Source organism: Falco cherrug, chromosome 10, assembly GCF_023634085.1.
Source record: "Falco cherrug isolate bFalChe1 chromosome 10, bFalChe1.pri, whole genome shotgun sequence".
NCBI classification, from domain to species: Eukaryota; Metazoa; Chordata; class Aves; order Falconiformes; family Falconidae; genus Falco; species Falco cherrug.
In genome coordinates this window covers 26,068,071-26,090,211 of record NC_073706.1, presented here as the reverse complement: position 1 = coordinate 26,090,211, position 22,141 = coordinate 26,068,071, and the positions used below count along the sequence as shown (strand labels likewise).

Genomic DNA, 22,141 nt, shown 5'->3' with positions numbered 1-22,141 from the left:
CGCTCCCCCCCGCACTGCCTGCCCCCGCTCCTGCCCCGCCGCAACCGCAGCGGGAAGGGCTACGGGGGTGCGAGGGCAGCGTGGCCGCTTGAGCCAGAGGCCCCGGCCGCGGCCAAGCGGGACTGAGCGGCCGGAGCGGCTCCTCTCGCCCCCGCTCGCAGCGCCTCGGAGGACGCGCAGCCCGGCCGAGTCCCCGCCGGCTCCCTCCGAGGCTGGGGCCGGCCCGGGCTCCGCCGCTGCGGGAGCCGCAGCCCCGGGAGCGCAGCGCTGCGTGCCGGGGCGGGCAGCAGGAGGTGCGGACGGGGAGCTGCACCGCGCCGCTGGGCACCGGCCCGGGCTCGGGGCGGCTGGTCTGGGACGCTGTCACCCACCGGCGGCAGGCGGTACAGTGGCTGCGAGCTAGTGACAAGATGAATGAGTGTATTGCTTTATGAAAAAGCAAAGGAGGGGGAAAAGTGGATATTGTGGGGGAGGCTCTTATAAATGAACTGTCAAGCGAAAGAAAGTTAAAGGGAAATCTCCTGCTGTAAATGCATCGGGCGGGCACTTCTAATAAAAATCAGGGTCCTGGAGGAATTAATTACAGCAGCATTACAGGAAGAATTCGTGGAATTGCAAAACGTAGTTGGCACAGACCAGCACGGACTGCTGTTGCGAATGGGGAAACTGCGGGAGAGTTTAACAATTCCTGAGCTGATATGCAGGACATTGTAGTAGCATAATAGCACTTCAGACACACTAATGAATAATAGTGTCCAGTGATACTGACAAATGATATTACGCATACTTCGAGATTGAAGTCACTTAATTTGGTTTTATATGCAAAAGCTTCCCACTGGAATCTGACTTTTTTAGGTCTCTTCTACCTGCCACGAAGAAAACGAATAAGAACAAAAAAATACCCTCTTTAATAACAAAACGATATAAATTCACCGCACAAGTCCAGCGAATTTAGGTGCAATTAATCAACGGGGAGACTCGCGCTTATTGTGAGCGGCTGCTCCCCGGCATCAATCACGGAGCGCGGCTGAAAGCCCCGGGGGCTCCCGCCTCCTTCCCCCCCCGCCGGGCCGAGCCTGCGCGGCGGCGGGGAGCTGCGTCCCGGGAGCCCCGCGGCTCGGCCCGGGGCGCCTGCTCGGCCTCGCCGGCTCCGCGGGCAGCCCTCGGCCCTTGGGGGGGGCGGCCGGGCGGGGTTCGGCCGGGCTCGGCGGGGCGCTCGGCGGGGCCCGTGGCCGGGCTGCGCGGCCGCGCTGCTGCCTGGGCCGCCCGGCGCGGTGTGTGCCGGCGGGGCGGGAGCGTGTTCCCGCGGGGAGCTGCGCTTATCGCGCGGCCACTCCATTTTTCTCCTGCTTGTCAAGCCCCTCTATGTAGTAACATCCATCACGAGTCACGATAGCTGTTTCACTCCATTAACCACGTGGTCTCTCACACTCCTGGTTAGAACAGCTAACAGATTTGCTTTTTTAAAAAACAAATAATCTGCTTCGTTAGCCCGCCGGGGTGCCTATATTCGTTTCATTAATTTCAGTGTGTCAATATCGGATATTGCTTTTCTGTAAGGAAAGAGTTTTACGCCTCCACTTCCAGCTATTTACAAATGGACGGGCTTGCAGATGCAAAGAGACTTTTCAGCCCATAGCCATTCTTTTCTTTCGTTTCCTTTTGCTGTTTTAAAAATCGGTAATACGTCGGTAAAAGGGGTTATATAAAATAAATCGACTTTCTGCTGTTGTATATTGAAAAACCATAACGAAGGAAAATATTGCTGCCTTGATGTATTGTTTTTTCTTTGACGGCTGTCATTTTAGTTCTAATTCTCCGCATTTTCCCAACAGTGACAATTTGTACCAAATGACCTCACAGCTTGAATGCATGACATGGAACCAAATGAACTTGGGCTCCACACTGAAGGGGTAAGGTGCTTTATCCTTTTTTATTTACTTCACCTTTCGCCCCGGTGTAGCTGCAGTACCGTGCAGACCTTCCCCCCTAGTTCACCACTGGCACCCGCTCCCCAGCACGGACAGCCACCGCCCAGCTCGACGGCGGCCCCGCGGCCTGTGAGCCCCCGCAGTGCCGGGCCCAGAGCGAGGGGCCGGGGCAGCTGCGGCCCCTCCGCGCTCCGCTCCTCGAGCTGTCGCCCCTTCCCACCATCCCTCTTCCCTTTCCCTCCCTTCGCCAGGCCCTGCGTCCTGTGTCCCGGCCCTGCCGCCTCCCGGCTTCCTTCCTCCCGGCCATTGTCGCCCTCCCACCTGCCGGGAAGAGGCTCCGGCCCGCCTCCCCCGCGGGGCTTCCTGCTGCTGGGCGGGCAGGAAGGCCCCGAGGCGCCGCGGGGCCCCGCCGGGGTGGCGGCCGCTGGGGGGGCGGCGCTGCCCGGCCCCGGCCCCCGCTGCCCCGGCCCCCGCTGCCCCGGCCCCCGCTGCCCCGGCCCCCGCTGCCCCGGCCCCCGCTGCCCCGGCCCCCGCTGCCCCGGCCCCCGCTGCCCCGGCCCCCGCTGCCCCGGCCCGAGGGGCATCGCCCCCGCGGCCCCCGGCCTCCCGCTCTGCCGGCCGGGGCCGGGGCAAAGGGAGAGGAACCGGGGAGGTGGCGCGGAGCCGCCGGTGCCCCGGTCCCCGCCGCGCCCGCTGTCCTGTAAGGCCGGCGGGGATAGGCTGGCGCTGCTGTGCCTCGTGTCACCGACGAGTGCCGCCGTGAGCAAAAGAGCCACCTTTTGGCCTTGGCCGAGGCGAAGCCAAAGGTTGCCAGCTCTGCTGTGGGCAGCAAAGTGGCAATGAGAGGTCCCCTGCCCGAGGTAGGTAGCACTGGCTGGCTTGGAGAAGTTCTCTCGAAGCATGTGCAGCCTCCTCAAGCGGATGGTGGAAGCCTAGAAAAGCCCACATGGAAGCCTAGGAAAGCCCACATCCATCTATGCCGTCATGTCCTTGTCCATAAATGTGAAAACCTTGTCCAAGACAGGCTTTGTGTCCAGTGCTGTAGTGTGGTGGAGGAAAACATACTGTGGGGCTGCTTCCAGCTCATTCACAAGTGGCCTGTGAAGGTTGGAGGGAACAGACAGTAGCGTCGCAAATTGCCGGTATTGACATGAACAACAGAATTGAGCCTGAAGAGATCTGTCGAGGAGCTCTCGTGGTTAGAGAAGATCCCCAGAGCCTACTGTTGTGTACCGATCGGTGTCTTCGCTGCCAATCCTTTCTTTTTAAAGGTTATTTCCTACTCTTGGTTTTTTATAAGTCTTTTTTATTTCCTCTTTAAACTGTACCCTTTAAAGATCAGTCATTGCAATATTAGACACTGTTTTGTCTCTTCTGAGGAAAATATCCTGCAAAATGGAGAAACTCATCAACCTTGACTGAGGTCCAAGTTATTAAAGCAAGGAAGAGGTTATTCTTTGGGGAACTCAGTAAAATAATAAATAAATAAATAAAAAAGACACAATAGAAATATTAAAGGAGTACTGAACAAAATAAATGGCTTCTTACTTGTCCAGGAGTCAGACTGTTAGCAGTGTAAACTATGTGACCTAGGATGCATGAAAGGGGGGGGGGGGAGAAATCAAGATGAATGATCTATGGTAAAACAAAGCTGAAAGTTTTGGTATAGGCCAAGATTGTAGAATCTGTGGAAAATCAGTGCTAGACATAGCCTCATCACTGGTAATACGAGCCAAAATAGTTATCTGTCTTTTCTGGCTGAGAGTTACAATACACAGTACCTCCAATCTCAGTTGCCATGAACATAAGGTATTCTTCCCAAGATTTACATCTTTAAAATATATGAACTGTTCATAAGTGATTTCCAGGCGTTTAGTATTTCAGATACTTTTCTCAATCTTGTAGTTGGAATTTAAGAATTTTGGAAGCAATCTTTCTGTTGAAATATGGAGCTTCTAGATTCTGTCCAACGATGACAGTCCTTGTTTAGCTCCTTGCCTTGAGTTCTCCCTAGCACTTCTTCCTGGCTTCAATAAGACTTCTGCGTGTTACAAGAAGGAAGAAAACATTACCGCTGAGTTTTGCAAATAAAGGACTCTACAGTTATATAAAACTTACGGGTCACATGCATTTTACTTGACAGAGGATCAGTTCAGCAGCTTGCTTTCTGGGTTCGTGTTCAGCATAAGTTTAATGTGCTGGAATGAAGCTGCTGCCACGCAGTTCAGGTAGAGGTAGTTAGCCGCTTCTGCGCTGAAGTTATCTAGCAGTTTAGCCAAGAGCGTTCTGGTTTTAGCTGTTTACATTCTTGCCAGTATTTGACTGACCAGCTCCAGAATCGCCTCACTCCAGATTAAAAGTTTGAAATCTGGCAAGGGATACTGTCAGGTGGCCGAAGCCGTGTCCTTTTCGCTCATTGTGATACCCATTCCTGTCGGGCTGCAGGCTTACCAACAGCCCTGTTTGTGTGTGACCTGAAGCAGGAGCCTGGCAGCTCAACTATTGAATTATTTTATCTTCTCAGAGCCTGCTTCAGCCTATGGCTTTAAGGCCTTGGAAGACTTTTTTTTTCCTGAATGTTTTTTTCCTTCCCAGGTATTTCAGTGTCGGATATTGGAATTGAGGGCAAGAATTTTCTTTGTCTCAGTGGGTTTTGGTCTTTGAGAGCTTTCAGTAGGTGTAAGCGTTAGGGAACTGCAGAAGGCACGGCCTCAGCGACGAGCAGAGGTGCGCAGCAAAGGGTGTGGAGTCCCTGGCCAGCCAGCACTACGTGGTAGAGAAAGACACACAAGGTGTACAGAGATGTTGTCCTCTGGCAGAGTACAACAGCGTGATAGCCTGGCAGGGGAAGGGGAGAGAGGTGTAAACGGGGAAGCAGATAGAAAAGGCTGCAGTCATGGATTCTAGATGTTTTTACTTGCTGGCAAACCAAAGGAGGTCTGATGGCCCAAATTGATCTTCTGTCTGCAAGTTGTCATCCCTGGCGAACCCACTACAGCTACCACATAGTCCAGACGAACTGAGTCTGTGTTGTAGAGTTGTAGATTGTCACTTAGGCTCTGAATGCCCAAGCTGTGCTTGTAACTCGTGTGAGGGAAGAACGGTGCCTTGGGAGCTCGTGTGTTGATTATGTGTGGCCTGTTTGTCCACAACTGCTCTGTCACCTTCTGAACTCTGGGTAGACAAGAGGGAGGGCTGGCTTGTCTGCGAGAGCTGTCACACAAACTGGCAGCCTCAGGGATCTGAAAGGAAAGCTTCGTGGTTAAAGTCAGTGAACATCACGGTGGGGCTGGATTTTATCTCTTCAGATTATTTGCAGATGGTTTGTTCCTCATTTTGTGGTATCTTGTTTGGAGCAGCTGAGATCAGATTTATACTCTTGCAGGAAAGTCAGTGGGTCCTTTGTTTATTACCCTGAGAACCTGTGTCCCAGACATCTCAAAATGAGCGTCCCACGTCAGTGGACACCTTCCCCTTCAGCTTCTGTCTTTAATATTTTTGTGTTGCTTTCTTATTTGTCCAATGTGGAAAATACTGCTTCCCTTCATAGTGTCATTGTAGAGGTGGACCTCATGACTATAAACCCCTCCTTGATATTTTGATGAGTTCTGTATGGAAGTGACACAGATATAACTTATAGCAAGCAGGAAATGATATGGCACTGTAGGCAAGAAGTGTAGCTGCATACCCAACAGCAAGACTTGACAGAAATACTGCATAGTTGTCTCTTCAGCTGCTTGAGTAAAAATTTTTGATCCATATTTCCAATAGTCATCTGAAATATAGTCTATAACCAGACAAAATTTGGTTTTTTCCCTTTTGGTTTTGCTTGGGTGTTAAATAGTGTGTTCTGTGGAAATTTGTATTTGTTGCTGTTTGCTCTGGCTCGCTGAAAGGAGAATTAGGTATCATCTCTGTGAAACGCTATTAAAATTGCATCTAAAACAAGACAGTGAAAACTTATTTGTCTAGGAGTGAATTGTAAAGGTTTTTCTGTTTAGCTTTGGTGGTGGCGGTAGTAAAATCTGGAGGTGCAGAACTTCCTACTTGGGTTCAGTTCTGCAATCAAGATGAATTAGAAATGGACAATGACCTATTGTCTCTAATCCTGAATTTCCCCTTTCCCACTGATAGCTGAGGGTCTCATGCTGAAGGGAAGTGTTGGGTGAAATCCTGATTCCACTTGGGTCAGTGGTAAAAAAAACCCAAACCAAACAAAGACTGTTGAAGTCGGAGAGACTGGGGTCCCCTGAATCTCCCGTGCCTTCCTTTCATCAGCCAGCTGGTTTTCTCATTGAAGGTGGCAGAAGGGCTGTAATCTGTGAAATCACATTTTTTAATATTCCTTTGCCTTGGAAAGTGCAGATAAAAATGCAGCTTTATACTCCACCCTCCGTTACAGTATTAGACAAAAAACAGGCAGAAACATGATCTTCTATATAACTAATCAGAATCTTTTTGCTGTCTCCATACATATTTTTCCCAGGGTGCTAGGATGGTAAATATCTTAGCAGAGGGAATTAACTCTACTTCTCTTCCTTTATGTTCTGTTATCAACGGGACTAGCCCACACCCTCACTTTGCCTCATTTTTGGCTCTGTTTCTAAACCCTAAAATTCCTGTTCCTGCATTGAAACACAATTAAATTGAGGCTTAATGTGGTGCCTGTTTTATGTAATCTTGCTTTCTGGCTTTTTTTATTCTTCCAAGTCTGAATCTCATGAATCAACGTGTATTCACGTTTCGTCTGAAATTTTCTAGCTCTCCTCAGTATGCCCTAAAGCTTCCCTTTTTTGGTTTACGAAATAATAATAAAAAGCTTAACTCTTCAGATTAAGTTGTAACTGCTTTATACATTAGACAGACAATTTCAGTTAACAAAGTAAAAATGGTGTGAGAGAGAAATTGCAGCTTGATTATTTTTTAAAATTTTCAGATTAGAATGACATCTTTTATGAGTTTTTTTTATAACCACTTAGATTGATACAACTCTCTAAAGCTGCTCTGTTTTCCATCACACATTCTCATCGGTAAAACCTTCATTTTTATGAATCTTTGTACAATCTGTTCAACTTTGTGATTAATCATTTTAAAAGAGCTACTCTCCAAGTGCTAAGGATTTGCCGGGCTAATGGTAAACGCAAGCACTTCTAAATACTCCTGCAACGCACACCGAGCTCTTGCTCGGCGCTTTACATTCCCAGTTACCTAGAGTTACATTTTATGGCTGTGTTTCCAGGTCTGTTTCTGACTGCCTAGAACCACAGAAAAAAATACACCAGGTCCTTTTTTTTCACCAACTAACTTGAATTCTAAATATTTATCATCTGGTTCTGCCTTTGTGTAGTTCCCATCGAAGTTAAAGGGAGTTGTATATTTACGAGTAAAGGCAGAACCAGGCTGTGAGGCCAAATCCTTCCGTCTGTGCTCAAACAAAAATGTCTGTTGGATCCTGGCAGGCCCGTTTGGCTGCATCAAGTCTTGCTTAGTTTTGACTCCTTTTAGAACTTGTGGAGGGAGGAGTTGCTCTAGTGTCTCTCCAAACTGTAACTCTGGGCCTTACTGGGGATTTAAAAAAATTTTTTTTCTTCTTCTTCTTTGATTAATTCAACTGTTCTCCCCCTGATTAGCCCCCTGGGCTTAGCTGAATTTCTGCTGGGGGCTGCTCAGCCCGTGGAGCCGGGGAAGACGCAGCGTAGCAGCTTTGGCAGCGCTCTCAGCCGTGCTCTGAGTGCACTTGCAGCAGGGCAGCGAGCAGCTCCCTTGGCAGGTCTCCAGGCTGCTGTGGTGTTGCCTGAGCAGCCCATCCTGCTGGGAGAGAACACGTGGCTCCTGGTCCCAGAAGCCTGTCACTCCCAAAGTATCAGTGTTTACCTACCCTGGATTATCGCTGTTCATCTGAACAGGGCAGGACAATCTCTAATGCATCTTCTTTCTAATTTATAATGCAAATATTATTAGCAGACCCGGGGTGTACAGTGTACACATTGCAGTGCTTTGGTGGAGATCTAGGCTGTTGTCTAGTCCTCAGAGGCTCTTAGGACAAATCTTCATTGTTATGCTGGTGGGTTTGGTGGCCTAAGTGTAACCCTAGGGAAGTGGTTGAGTCACCATCCCTGGAGGTATTTGAAAGACGTGTACATGTGGCACGTAGGGACACGATTTAGTGATGGACTTGGCAGTGCCAGGTTAACGGTTGGACTTGATGATCTTAAAGGTCTTTTCCAACCTAAATGATTGTGTGACTATGATAAGGCATTGTCTCTTTGCCTAGTTAAACACAGACTAGAAAAGGTGAAAGTTAAAGAATCTCCTATCCTCTTAAGACTTCCATTTAGTTAATGTACTGCAGGTAAAATTCATCTTAAATTAAATTTAAGTAATACTTGTATTACTCATGTATGTGGCATTGCATCTGATCATCATCTGTTGTATGCAATAAAGCAGGTGTTTGAGTTTCAGTAATGTATTTAGGAGACTTAAAAAATTGTATTTCACAGTGAGGTTACTATCGATGCAGAGTGAAGGTTGAAGCTCAGGAGAGCGGTGGCGTAGGGATGGTTTGTGAAAACTCCTCCTTCAGTGTTCCAGTTTCTCCACTGACTGGAAAGAACATTCACCTGTTATTTTCTATCTCCCCGAAGGTCGGATTATTCCATAGTGCTTTGTAGTGAATAAATAGCATTTTAACTGAGAAATCTCACAGATCCATTTTGCTGTCATCATCCATATGACCACGCTGAGTACCAGCCAATGCTGATGGAAACGTGCCCAATGTAAAATGGGAACTAGGGTTCCTGGTTATTAAAGCATCTCTCCTAGGGAGCTGGTTAAGTACTTAGTATGTTATGGGTCAAGAAGCTCAGAAAACAGGTTTCAATCTTTAAGGCTTTGCAGTTGTATGTGCAGTTTTAGTGAGGTATAACTAGAAATACTGGGAGGAAATATGAAAAAAGCTGAAGGCTGAGGAAGACTTCCCAACTGTGCAATGAAAATTGAGATGGAGATCATCTGGAGGATACCTCCCATTCACAGAGCCACTCCTTAGGGCACAGGCAGGGACTTTGTTCTGCTTTTTATTCCCGGGGGGGAATTATTTCAGAACTGACTGGTCATTACAAAACCAGTTATCACTGAAAGATGAAAACCACGGGAGTTTGGAGGGAAAGTTAGGCTGTGTTTCATGGTATAAGCTTTCACTGCCTATTCCTGTTCTTCCTCCTAAAGTTTCTGTCCTGGGAATTCTTCTTATCTAATTCTTCCTATCTGTTTTGTGTATTATTTTTATTGTAATGTGTAAAGTTGGTAGTAGAGGCGTGAATGAGAGGTTACATGGTTACTTGGGGTGACTAATGCCGAAGTTCATGTTTACCCTTGATTTGCTGCTACGTTACATACTGTCAGTAGCTTCTACTGCAGGACTTCCTCCGTACAAATGGTAGTTCTCATTTAATTTCTGTTTTAAAGTGCACTGTTTAATTTGTGATCGGCATGGATATCACCCTGGGTTGGGTGCTTTACAGCCATTTTTTTTAACATCTATGGACTTGCTGCCTGCTGGTGGGGAACCTGAACTGAGCAAATAGTAATTTGTTACTTGTGATAGGGAACAAAAGGCCACATCTGGGCCCTAAGCAGAGATGACACCCTATTTAGCCTGATGCGCTACATACATAGAAAAGAGTTTAATCCATTTAAATCAGATAATGGTATCTTCCTTTATTTATTATTACAGATATTGCTACAGATCAGAGATACTTTCTTGCTGCCACCCTATAACTTACTTCATTATGATCACCTGTTTGCCACTTAAAATTGAAATAAAGAGAGCATACCTTCCTAAAAGGTGTCCCTTTTGATTTGAGTAGCCGGGTGGAGCCAGGATTTGAAACTAGTATTTTAAGCAGCCAGGGAAGCGATCTAAAGGAACACATCTGCCAGGTGGCAGCCTGCAAGCCACTGTGGGGACGTGTAATGAGGAACGCAACCCCCATGCTGCAGTAAGCGCTGTTCACAAGCACTGCTCCCCTCCTCTTTAGCGAGGGTCACAAACCTCTTAGACGTCTCCTGCATTCCAGTTCCACTGGCTGTTCTGCAAATCACTTAAGAGGTTTAAAACTTCCTTGTAATTCTACTCTGCACATGAACTTTGAGTAAAGAGAAAGGAAGGACCAGTGAAATGAGCGTCTGGGCCTCAGGGACCCCTTCAAATTGCTATTGCAAGCATTTGGCAAAGCCTGGGATAACATCCTATGTATCCATCTTTGTCCCTAGCTGCATGCCCTTGGGCTTTGTTCTGGGCTTTCTAATTTCTAGCGTGGTGTAAAACATGAACACTTACCGTTGCCAGTGTATATTAATACATGTGGCAATGTACATGCTAGTGTAACATATTAATTTAAAAATAAAACCTAAAATTTATTTACATAGTTTTGATGTTAAGAAGTTTGCAAACAAGAAACAGCAATGTTCCTAATGTTCTGGACAGGAGAACACAGGCTTTTGAAGAACACGATTAGATAAAACGTGTGGTTGTGACACCCCAAAACACAACAAAGGTTACAAATTTTTGAAATTATTGTAATGATGCTGCATGAGGAATCTTGAAAATTTATACCTAGAAGAAAGGTATAACCTGGTTTTGGTTTTTTTTTTTTTTAATTTTTATGAAGGGTTCATTTGTAGCGCATCCTGCAAGCTGATATGTGGGATAAATAATTTGGACACTGGTTTGTAATCTCTGTTTATGAGTACATGACTGCTATTCTTATAAATGTCATCACTTTCTTGGTAGTATCTGGTAATATCTGAGTCATGAGGTGCTGACAAAAATCCACTGCACTTAATGTGAAACTTGAGGCATTTTGCTCATTCCAAAAGATATTAGCAATAGTCAGCCCCACATTCAACTGATAAATAATGTGTATATGTGCACATGACACAGTTATGCTGCTATGTGGATTTTTTCTCTTACCTAAAATCTTTGTGGAAATACATAAGAGTTAATGATATTTGTTTTTTGGGTTTTTTTTTGTTTTTTTTTGTACTGGACTGTCTTAATGGCTACTACTAGATGTATGTATGGAGTCATTGCATTGTGCCAGCGGGAGCAGCACCATGCAAAGCCAGAGCAGGCTTCCTTTGGTGAATTTCATTTGAACTTGGATATCCAAGCTATAGAAGCAAACTCTGCATACATTGTCACTGACTTAAGAAACGAAACCTGTCACGTGGAGCTGAGTACTGAAAAATATTTAATTTTTCCATTATTTCCCTCTTTATTTACAGCCATACAGCAGGATATGAAAATGAGAACCACAGCGCTCCCATGTTATACAGCTGTGGGGCCCAATACAGAATACACACCCATGGAGTTTTTAGAGGCATACAAGTGAGTATGGTAGGGCATTCTTTATAGGGGAGTAAAGCTGCTGACTGTTTATCATGGTTTTTATAATTCTGTCCTTGATTTGCGGTTTCCCTGCGTTACCAAGAAATGCTTGACATAAGTGTCCTGACTTCACTGAAGCCATTGAAGTATAATGTAAGGTATCTTTCTGACACAGTCATTTAGAATTGTGTATTTCTTCTAAAGTGTATCTGCGAGGCAATATTCCTTACCAGCTTCTCAGGATGGTCCAAAATATATGATCCGGTTTCCACCTTCTAACTCCAATCGCTTTGGCTGTCAAGCGTCTGTGGTTACAATGGATTATGTCTGATAACTGTATATAAGAAAGTATTAGATGACATTTTGCTTTTATGGATTTCTGAAACTTTACTAATTCAAACGTATTTCCTTAAAACAAAATATAATAAGTGATTGTTTCCTAATGACAAAGTAATTAGTGAATATTTGGAAGGAACTTACCATTCATGGGAGTTAATTTCCTCCCATTCTAAAACAGTCATACCATCAATAAATGCCACTGTGAAAGATGTACTTTCTTAAAACTGATGGCAAAGTCATTACATAGTATCTGTCTCTGTGTTGCTGTGTGTTGTCAACATGCATCAATGTTTTTAGATGGCGTCTTTTCTCCTTTTCCTTTTCTGTGTAGTTTAACAAGTCATTATTCAGTGGCAAGCTCTCAGAAATAGGCTTGTGAGCCAGCTTTTGTTGAGTGAATAAAAGTAAGCAGTGGACATTGTTTAAGGAAGTTAATTGTCCCAGAAGGAAAAGATCGTCTTTGATGGAACGTTGTGGCAGTGGCCAAAATGCATTAAGGCTGAACTATTCACCAGCTCCACCTAGACAGTCTTTCTTGTTTTGTTTTTTACCTATTTGTGTTAACTCAGAACATTAATTTCCCTGTCCTTTAACTTCGTATGAATATTTAAAATAGAGAGGAGAATGGTACTCTGGCTTGTGCTCTTATCTCTTACAGTGGTATAAGCCTGAAACTGTTTCATACACCAGTGAATGTTCTTCCAGGATTTTGTGATTATACGTGAGGTCAAAATGTGGTCCATTTAGTCGTGCATATAAATACTGTGAGAGAATTTAATAAGTAGAGTTCACTGTGTTTCACCTTCAAATAATTGTTATACTCTGTGCAAAGAACAGGTTAAGTTATACTAAGGTTATACTTTGTTAATGTAGAATAAAATAAAACTGCCTGTTTGCAGTATAATGTATTTAAGTATCTCTTTGTCATGTAGAAATGCCTCTGATTGTTAAGTAAAAGCTTGGGAACGTACATGTTGCATTAGCAAGTCTCTGTCATTGTAGGATGTCCGACGGGTGCCAGGAGTAGCTCCAACTATTGTCCGATCAGCAAGTGAGACAAATGAAAAACGTCCCTTCATGTGCGCGTACCCTGGCTGTAACAAGCGATACTTTAAGTTGTCCCATTTACAGATGCACAGCAGAAAGCACACTGGTAAGTGTCAGCATGGATTGGGATAAATCCCGTTGCAGCGCTGGATGGCAAAGTGGGTAGGGTGATTTTAAAATAGCATAAGGTGCAAGAAATGATCTGCCAGGTCAGGGGTAGTGAGAATCTGTCAGATGAGTACTTATGCTCTGTCATCTGGGCAATCCCTCTGTCGGATGCAGAAGACTCTCTGAATCTAGTGAAGAAAACCACAGAGCAGCACTGGCAGGTACTTCACCTCCCTCCCTCTCTTAGTTATAGGGCATCACTGGGGCTGCGAGCCATCTTCCTTCTTATTTTTTCCCCCGTTTCATTTGGGAGCATCAAAGCTTGCTACAAATCTTATCTTGCGTTAACTATCAAGAAGCTTCCTCTGCAAGAGGAACCTAGACATGTAGCATCCTCTAGTCCTGTGTAAGCCTTTTCTGGTTGGGGATGGAGGCAGGGATTGGCAGATGAGCTTCCTTGCTATGGGATCTTTCCACGAAGAATCGAGCCCGAAGCCAGTTATTTGCAGACTAAGATCGGGATTTTCTCTAAGTTCAGACAATAGAAGTTACATCTCAAAATGTGCAAATCAAATGCCCTGTTGCACCTTGCCAAAGAGTAAAGAGAATTAGTTCTCCTACTGGGAGATTTATACTGTTGGAAATGTAAAATTATGATATACCTTTAGGTATGCTCCTTATGCATTTTTTGATAGCCTATTGTGTTTTTATTTAGACAGTTCTTTCTGTGTTAATCTAGAAATCTGTGGATAAAATCTGTAACCATGGATGCTCGGTTAGCCATTAGTGTGGCGGATGGTCAAAGGGATGAAACAGGAAGGCAGTCCATACTGCTGTGACATAGCAGATTGTCTAACAGTTCACACAAAATAGTTGCAACTTTTTCCTTTTGGAGACCATGTAGTGACATTTGTTAACTGCATAAAATACTTATAGGCGAGAAATGAACATTACAAAGCATTTTTAGTTTTGAAATGGGCAAGTCACAAAATATTCAGGTAGACATCTGCAGTATTTCTCAGATTACACATTCAAGTTAATTTAGATTGTAACTGGAATTTAGTCTTTAGAGATCAAGGTCTACAGAAATGTTATTCTATTTTCTGTAAATAATTTGGAAATGAGAAAATTTGGAGGTCTTTTGGGGTCCATTAACTGCAGTATGTTTCTCGAGTATGCCTAAACTGTTCAGACCTTTTCTCATAATCACTATTTCTTTCATTCTTAAATTGATTTGCTCTGTATTTTAACAGTCGTAATTTGTTTGTTCTGCTCCTGTATTTGATTCCATTTAGTTGCTTGTCTTTCACAGTATTATTTATGGATGCATCACAAGGACTTCAGCTTACATCTTTTTTTTTTTTTTCTTTCCCTTAACTGGAGATTTTCAGATTTATACCAGATATAATCTAGACATGTAGAGTCACCAAAGACATAGAGGATAAGACCATGGCCATCTAACATCCCTAGAGAGGCTTCTCCCATTGTCTTTGAGGTCACACGTGCCCCTTCTCTGCTTTACACTACAGTGGAACAGGGTAGAGGAAAAACATTTTTTCTCCTCAAACGCCTCTTATGTACAGGTGGGCCCATATCCTTCTGCCACTGTATTTTGATGTGCTGACAACAAAACTTATTTAATTCTCAGACCTTTGCAAGTTACTTTCTGCAAGAAGACAGCTTGATTCCCAAAGCTTGTATTTACCGATACAAACATTGCCATTGATAAGACCATACAAGCTTTCAGGGTTGGTTGCAGCTAAAGAGAGGAAGCACTGTTGGTATGATAATTGCTTGGGTAACTTGCCAGGCTGATGCATTCAAAGTTTGGATCAGAAGGGAGTTCTCCCCTTTATCGGGCTGTCAGGTTTTTGTCCTCAGCCTGTTGTATGAGTACTAGCCATTTTCTGTAATTACTGTCTGGAAATTTTACTTACCAAATTCCCAGCTGCTGTAGAGGCTTAGGATATGATGCTCTTCATTTCTCGTCTCCTCCTGTGGTCTGTCAGTCCTAGTTTTTGGGAGTGCTTGGTGAGCTGTACTGTGCGGGAGATCTGGAGTGGATAGTCTACAAACACGTCTGAGTTAACCTGTTTCTTGGCTGCTTGGTGTGGTGGAGGGTCTGGACTCAGTGGCCATAATGGTCTTGTTCAGTCCCACACTGTTCAGGAGTCCTGGGCAGTTTGAACTGACTGTTGTGATTCAAATCCATTTCCAGTCTCCTTTGTAACTTCATGTCTTTCTCTATCTAACCCTGACTTGTGTCTCCTGCATGTGGAAAAGCTGCTTGTCAAAAGCAAAATTTGGAAACCAGTTTTCTCCAAGGCCAGATCAGTCATCATGATGAAGAATGTTTGTGTCTTCGTAACAGTTACGGTAGTTGCAGTTCACACTTCCTTCTCTGCACCTTCTTTCTTATCTCCACCTGCTTGTTATGTGTTAGGGGATATCTTAAGGGGCCGGTATGACTCAAGCGAGGCTGTTGGTTTAGGTTGATAATTAGGTGGCTGTCTCTTAAGCTCTCTGATCATCTTTCTGTCTGTAACCCGATGAACTCCAAAATCCCATTCTCGAGTTCTCTACTCGGTACAGAAATTGGGCTTGGTGGAATTAGCATATTAGACAGAAAGTAGTTGGCAAACGTAACACCTAATGTATTTACTAGACAAAGGGATGTGTCTCTTCTTCTTCTGCTTCAATGTTTCGATGGGGAGGAATCCTGATGAGCCAGTGTAAAGTCGGGAGAGCTGTCAGATGTCAGCTCAAGCGGTTACAGTAATTTGGTGGTGTTATGGTATACCTCTCTGCAGCCAACATAACATTTTAGTAGTCCTCCTGTAAGGTGGTTCTGGATTCATTCATGGGTTTGAAGCTCTTCCACCTTTCTTAGTGTAGCGGTAGGTCAGTTTTTTGAATTATGAACACATGATTTGAAAACAAGCTGTTACATATATCTAATATTAAACCAGCGGATAGTACGTTTGCAGGATAATGTTGGCTCTTGATTATCTTTTTTCTTTCTATAATAGATACTTGCAGAGGACTGGCTCATCAGGTCTTCCATTCTTCATCAGTTGCATTACTGCAAAATTGAGCAGGGCCCTGAAATACAAAGTTGGATTCTGTAATCAGTTTTTAGCAGTGTTTCAACATAGCCTTAGTTGAAAATATGTTGACATTTTGTACCCTCCAAGACTGCGTATCCATTGTTAACAATGCCTTTATTGAAACATGTACAGCCAAAAAAGCTTTTTTCTTATCTCAGTGTATTTTGCTGCAGCACATAGACCTCTGAAAGGAAATGCAAAAATACATGTAACTTTTCAACAGTTCAGCAAATAATGTGAGTTGCCATCCTGTGGCAGACTTCAGAGACTTCTTTGCAGAAACAAATGGTTGTCTAGACCTCTGTACATTTCATTTGTGCTGGAAACATCAACATTCTTGCCAGAGACCCTTTGGGCTCAGTGTCACACATTGGAAAAACTGGATTTATCCTAACAGAAAGCTGGGCATCTTTGCAGAGAAAATACCCTCTACTTGTTTGTCAGGGACATTCTTCAGCCTAAATATGCTCAACTACAGGTATGAGCTTTTGCAATGAAGTATGAGAGTCTGTAAACCAGGAAGGTTGTCCTTCGTGTGGCAGGGGACTCAGGTCTTGGTGGGGGATTTCTGAAGCTCTGGGGGGTGTAAGTAATGCAGTCTAATAATGATTTTTATGCTAAGCATCTAACAATCATTTCCTTGCTTTGACAAAAGCAAATATCCTTTTACTGTGGTGTGTGCCACCGTGCTGCTAAATGCTTTACAGTCATTAGTGCAGGTCATCATTACAACACCTCCGAAAGACAGAGCCCAGTCCTCTATATACAAAGACGATAGATTGATAAATGGGTGTAATTGTGCCGGAGCAGGGAGCTGCATAGGCTCTCCCCTTAAGAGTCTAGCGTGGTAGCTCCCAGGGTAGCACGCTTTCATCGATGTCGCTTTGAAATCCTGACCTTCGTACTTCAGCTGTGCGATACCCTTCTGCAGAATACTGTGGAAGCTGAAAGCTTACAGGGGTTCAAGAAACAACTGGACAGATTAATGGAAAGAAATTCCCATTAACGCGTGTTACATAAAAAGCCACCTTTGGCTTATAAAGCTGCTAACTTGTGAACTGTTGGGTACTAGGAGAGGTCCAGGGAAAATACTGCTGCATCCTTGCTATCTTCTGCTCTCCTGCGGGCATCTTCGGTGAGCCATGGTGGGAGACTGCTGGCCTCCCCAGCATGGGCTGCTTTTAGCCTTTCATTTCTGTGGCATAAAATAAGGGCACTTGTGTATTTAGAATACAAGATTAGTGTCAAAACAGTGATGACATCTCACACCTGAACTACAGTGTGAAGATGACAGAAAACGTTACCTATAAAGGCTTCCTACTAAATAAGAAAACATAAATTTTATCTAAGTTTGCTAAAGCAAATAATAGTGAATAGAAAAATGTTACTATTAGCGAGGTAAAGTTGTGATTATGGGGTTGTGCTCGTTTAATTAAGTGGGTATACAAGAAAAGAGGTTTAAATTGATGAAGGGAGTATAGACAAGCCTTCAGATTCTCATTCAAGATCTGCCTCCTCTCCTCATGTTTTCTTGTTAGCGGTGCGCTTTTGCTCTTGCAGCACTCCTTAATTAAATACAATAATTATGAATATTTTGTGCAATGCTACAGCAGTAGGAATATCTGTTTTTCCATGCCTCTGGGCAAATAGGTTTCATCCAGAGAAAATGTGTGTGCTTCTTCTAGTTTAAGTTAACTATTTTTGAGCAAATAGATTTATTTTATTAGAAACATTTATTGCAATACATGCAAAGTCTGATTCATACTTGTTCTGCAATTGTTGAGCTTTATTTTTTCTAAATATTTTCTTAAATATTAAAGAACTGCTATTCGCTTTATCCCTTCTCATCTTGACTACTTCATTATGGACTAAGTTTAGCCTTTCTTCCATGTGCCCTCTTTCAGTAATGAAATGTAAATAATCATGGAAGCCTCCAAGCCACAGGGGGAAGGACTGATGAAGCTTCCATCTTCATCTCCTGTTTTGTTTTGAAATTGTATGTGGTCACATAGGAAGGTGACAGTATTATGGGATGGTTTTTGGACATTAAAAGACTTTAGCCTTTTACTGGGGAGGCTTTAATAGGCTTGGGGAAACTAGACACTGCTCTAACCCCTCTTGGTATAGTGATTTAATGAGGTGCTAACAGACTTTTTCTAATCAGGGACATTTCTGTCGTTCTGTTCCGATGGAACTTAAGGGGATTAACAGGTATGTGACAGTTGGCTTTGGGCAGGCATTTTGCGTGGCACTAACTGGCATGGGAGATATAGAAGGAAAGGGAAATTAGACTTTCTGTCCAAATATTGTGCCTCTTTTTCTTTGTTTGCTTATTTTCTATGCAGTGTCATTGTATTTCTCTGTAAGCATCTTGGTTTGATTCCTTTAATAGATGCATTGGTTAAATTTGTCCTTACTTTGATCAAGATTGTATTTCAAAGTATTTAATTAAATACTTTCACGTGCATGCCATCAGACCTGCTATACTGTTTTATTCAAATACCTCCTTAACCATCTTCTGCGTTTATATTGCAATTAGCAGACAATCATCCTGTCACTGCATTCTGCTCTGCTGACATTCCCCCTCTTAAATCTGCCAGAGGGCTGAATTCCTTGGAAGTAAGTGTTTTCTGAAAAGCAGGCACCCCCCAGGGAGTCCTTGCGGTCAAAGTGTACGGAACTATTTCAAACACCTGTGGCAACTTTAATCCCTTATGCTAATAAATTAAGCACGGCAGACGTGGAAATTGTCCACACCTAGGTTTGAGAATCTGTAAACTCCTTTGGGTGACTGTCACAGGAAGTTAACTGGTTCTCGCAGATTTAGTTGCTTTTGTGAAATTTTGATCTGACCCACAGCAGTATGGATTTGGAACACTCTTCTTAATATGCTACTTATATGGTGCTACCTCAATCAGAATCCTTCTGCTGGAAACTGAGGTAGTTTGCACTGGTATCTCAGAATCACTTTTTCGTCATAGTAAAATGAGAAATGCAGGCACTTGCAGTGAAGACTTATGAAAGTGGTATGTGTTTAAAAATATACCCAGAGAAATTAAACTCATTGCTCACTTCAGCTGATGCTCTTCTTTAGGTCCTTCCTACTGGACCTTTGTTTTACATCTCGGCTTTCTACCACAGACAAAGCAGGGCCCAGCTGGCCTTGTTTGTACCTTCCAGATAAACCCCAGGATTTTCCCAGCTTTGCAGTGAGAGATGTTTCATTTCTTCTTGTGCTGAGAGGCCTCTGTGCAGGGCTGTGGCACCATAAACAGACTTTTTGCAGGTATAAATGTAATCACATCTGGGGCACGTGCAGGATTCCAGTGTTGTGGAAAGGGGCCTTACACTAGATGTGAATCAGATCTGAAAGATCATACAGCTCCTCCTGTAACAGCATAAGGATTAGGGCTTTTTGTGCTGGCCAGATTTTACCAGCTCTGTGGTTTGCTACATGAGCAGTGTTTCCCTCTTTCCTCAGGCTCCTTGATTGCTGCATTGCTTCTTGAATATTTATGTGGTTGATGAAGTCCCTTACATTGAAACCCAGGATCATTTGAGATGCTAGCTTGTTTTTTAAAAAGTCAGGATCTCACTTTTCATCCCAGAGAAAACCCATCCAGAGGGCCTCTGCTGAACTGTATGGGAGGTGGAGGGAGAGTTTATATTTACATAATATATTTATTATGTTTATGTTTACCTGCGAGAGGTGTGCAGCTACACGAGAAATTCTATTTGATGGTGCTTTATGGAAGGAACATCGTTTGCATTTTGGGGAAGAATGTGTTTTTCTGTTGTTGAATTTTGCTCTTAATTTTCTTTTAATTCATTTAGTGTGGTTAAAATTACCACCTACATGGATGTCATTGGTTTCATTTTTGCTTCAGATCCAATTAAAGCAAACTGTAAGTTGTTCCCTTGTACAAATTATACATTACTGAAACTGGTGGAAAAGGCTTTATATATTAGAGGTGGGGTTTTTTTTGAGAAATATAAAACGAGATTTCCATTCTTTTCCAGCAGAAGGCAATAAAAAAAATTTTCATGGAACCTGAAATTTTTTGTAGTTTTAACCTAATGGGCTGGTTTTTTTAGAATAAGCAGATTCAATACCAGTGTCAGTGCAGTAGAATTACGCCAGCCTTTCCTCTCTGATTCCAACCCAGTTGTACATCTTTATAGCATATGAATCCCGGTGTAACACCAGACTGCTTTAGGCAGGAGAGAAGTCTTTTAGCGTAACGTTTCACATTCTGATTCTAGTTGATGTGTTCCTTCATTTAGCCACATTTTCTGATAAACTATTTGTCCTTTACAGGTGAAAAACCTTATCAGTGTGATTTTAAGGACTGTGAACGGAGATTTTCTCGTTCAGACCAACTCAAACGGCACCAAAGACGACACACAGGTTTGTTGACATCACATCTCTGCTCATTAGAGTTCAGCTTTATATGTGAATTGCGATCCGAAAAGTATACTTCTGAACTTCTGGTTTTCTGGTGTTCCGTCTGTTCATACATGATACCCATAGTGCCAAATTCTTGAAGTTAGCTTGAGGAGTGGACTGTATTTGGGTTTTTTTTTAATTGACGTTTCAGCACTACTCTTGTTGTATAGGTGACAGTTTCATCCTGCCACCATCTTTTTGAAACAGCTTTCTTAATGAAACTGTTTGCTTTATACTGTTTCCCCAATATAGGGAATATAGTGTTTTTAAAAACCAAACAGTTCTGCAAGAAAAAGTTGTCAGTGAGTAACCTGATAAACACTTCCACTGTTCATGTGGCAGCGCTGATAGGTGAATGCTGCATGTGCATAACCTGAAAGGCTGGTGGAATTGCTGTGCACTTACACATGGAAAACAGAAGTGGAGAAGAGAAAGCCGCCCTAGCTGTTATGCTTAAGACCATAATTCAGCAAATTATGCTGAATTTTTAAGCTTAAGCTTAAATTTGAGCCTTTTTTGAATTCTGCCAACTAAAGAAGGATTCTAGGAGCAGCAAAGAGGGAAACATCAAAGGTATGGCTGGTTGAATTGCACAAATAGCCTGGAGAGTGTACAGCAGTTCACATACAGCGGCGAGGGCAGCGGCAGTTACAAATGGGTCCAGCTCCTAGCTAGGCTTGTGTGTCTTCCTCAGTGAATCACTGACTGGATGAAATGTTCTGAGACAGCCAAAACTACTTGTGAGTTCAGTCCAAATTCAGCAAGTTGTTTTTTGCACACACACCATTTTCTGGAAATGTCAAGGCAGCCCATTTCAGCATTTCAGGAGTTCTTGGAGGTCTAAATTATGTTGACAGCTGCCCTTCTCAAAGTCGCAGAAGAGGAGATGGTTAGGATTCCAGCCTCCTGGCTGGAAGTGAAACTATGAGGGCACTCTGCATGGAACATGAGAAAGGGCTTCAGGGTACTTCTCTGACTGAGCTACAGCGAGAAATTGTGTTTGGGTCTCCTATCTCTCAGGGAGTGGCCTGGCAGCGGGTTTACTCACTGTTCTGTGGTGGGTTTCTGCCTACTACTTCTCCTGCTAAAGATGCTCTGTCCCACTCAAAATGGTGTTTTTGAGAGATGTAGGCAGCATCTCTGAAAGCTGGTGGGATGATACATTTTTAGCCGCTGCATGCTAGAACATATATATCTGTGTTAAGCAATCCCCAAGACTTAGGTGTAGTGTGTAACATAAATAGTAGAAGTGTGAAGTAAGTTAAGCCTATTGAGAGAGTATAAAAATATACCTCTGCGCCTCAGTTCTTCTTGTGTCATGTTTGCACATACGTGATGCCAATAGGGCCAAGCCACGGGACGAGAATTAACAAAGTCTGCAGATCTTCCTTAGCCCAGCAGCGTACGTGGGTGTTTGTTTCTGGTGGTGCTGTTTGGATGCTTCAGACCCAGACTTCAGAAGAGGAGGTTACAGAGGGATGGCAGCCTGATTAATGACTTTCTGTATCGTGTAGGCATGAAGCTGGGAGAAGCAGTTACAGTAACTATTACCAAAAAATGCAGCCTTTTGAAAATTCAGAAATAGCTGATTTTATTCACCCTTCCAAAAGGTGTTGGGATATAAGAATAGCCTTCTTTTGTCTTTGCAGGTGTGAAGCCCTTCCAGTGTAAAACCTGTCAGAGAAAGTTCTCCAGATCTGATCATCTGAAGACTCATACCAGGACTCATACAGGTAAAACAAGTGCGTAAACTTTTCTTCACATTTATATT

General features: G+C 43.6%; 1 protein-coding gene across 6 annotated transcripts in view; it reads left to right on the top strand.

Annotated features, from left to right (window-relative positions):
* WT1 (WT1 transcription factor) overlaps positions 1 to 22,141 on the top strand; it is a 41,612-nt gene that overhangs the window by 11,688 nt on the left and 7,783 nt on the right. For 4 of the 6 annotated variants that reach the window (XM_055722518.1, XM_055722517.1, XM_055722513.1 and 1 more), the window contains 5 exons: positions 1,836 to 1,913; positions 11,220 to 11,322; positions 12,664 to 12,814; positions 20,242 to 20,331; positions 22,020 to 22,112. In XM_055722518.1, the coding sequence (XP_055578493.1) occupies positions 1,852 to 1,913; positions 11,220 to 11,322; positions 12,664 to 12,814; positions 20,242 to 20,331; positions 22,020 to 22,112 (499 nt within the window). In that variant the 5' untranslated portion in view covers positions 1,836 to 1,851. The remainder of the gene's footprint in view (positions 1 to 1,835; positions 1,914 to 11,219; positions 11,323 to 12,663; positions 12,815 to 20,241; positions 20,332 to 22,019; positions 22,113 to 22,141) is intronic. The other 2 variants (XM_055722514.1, XM_055722516.1) reach the window with 1 other exon arrangement.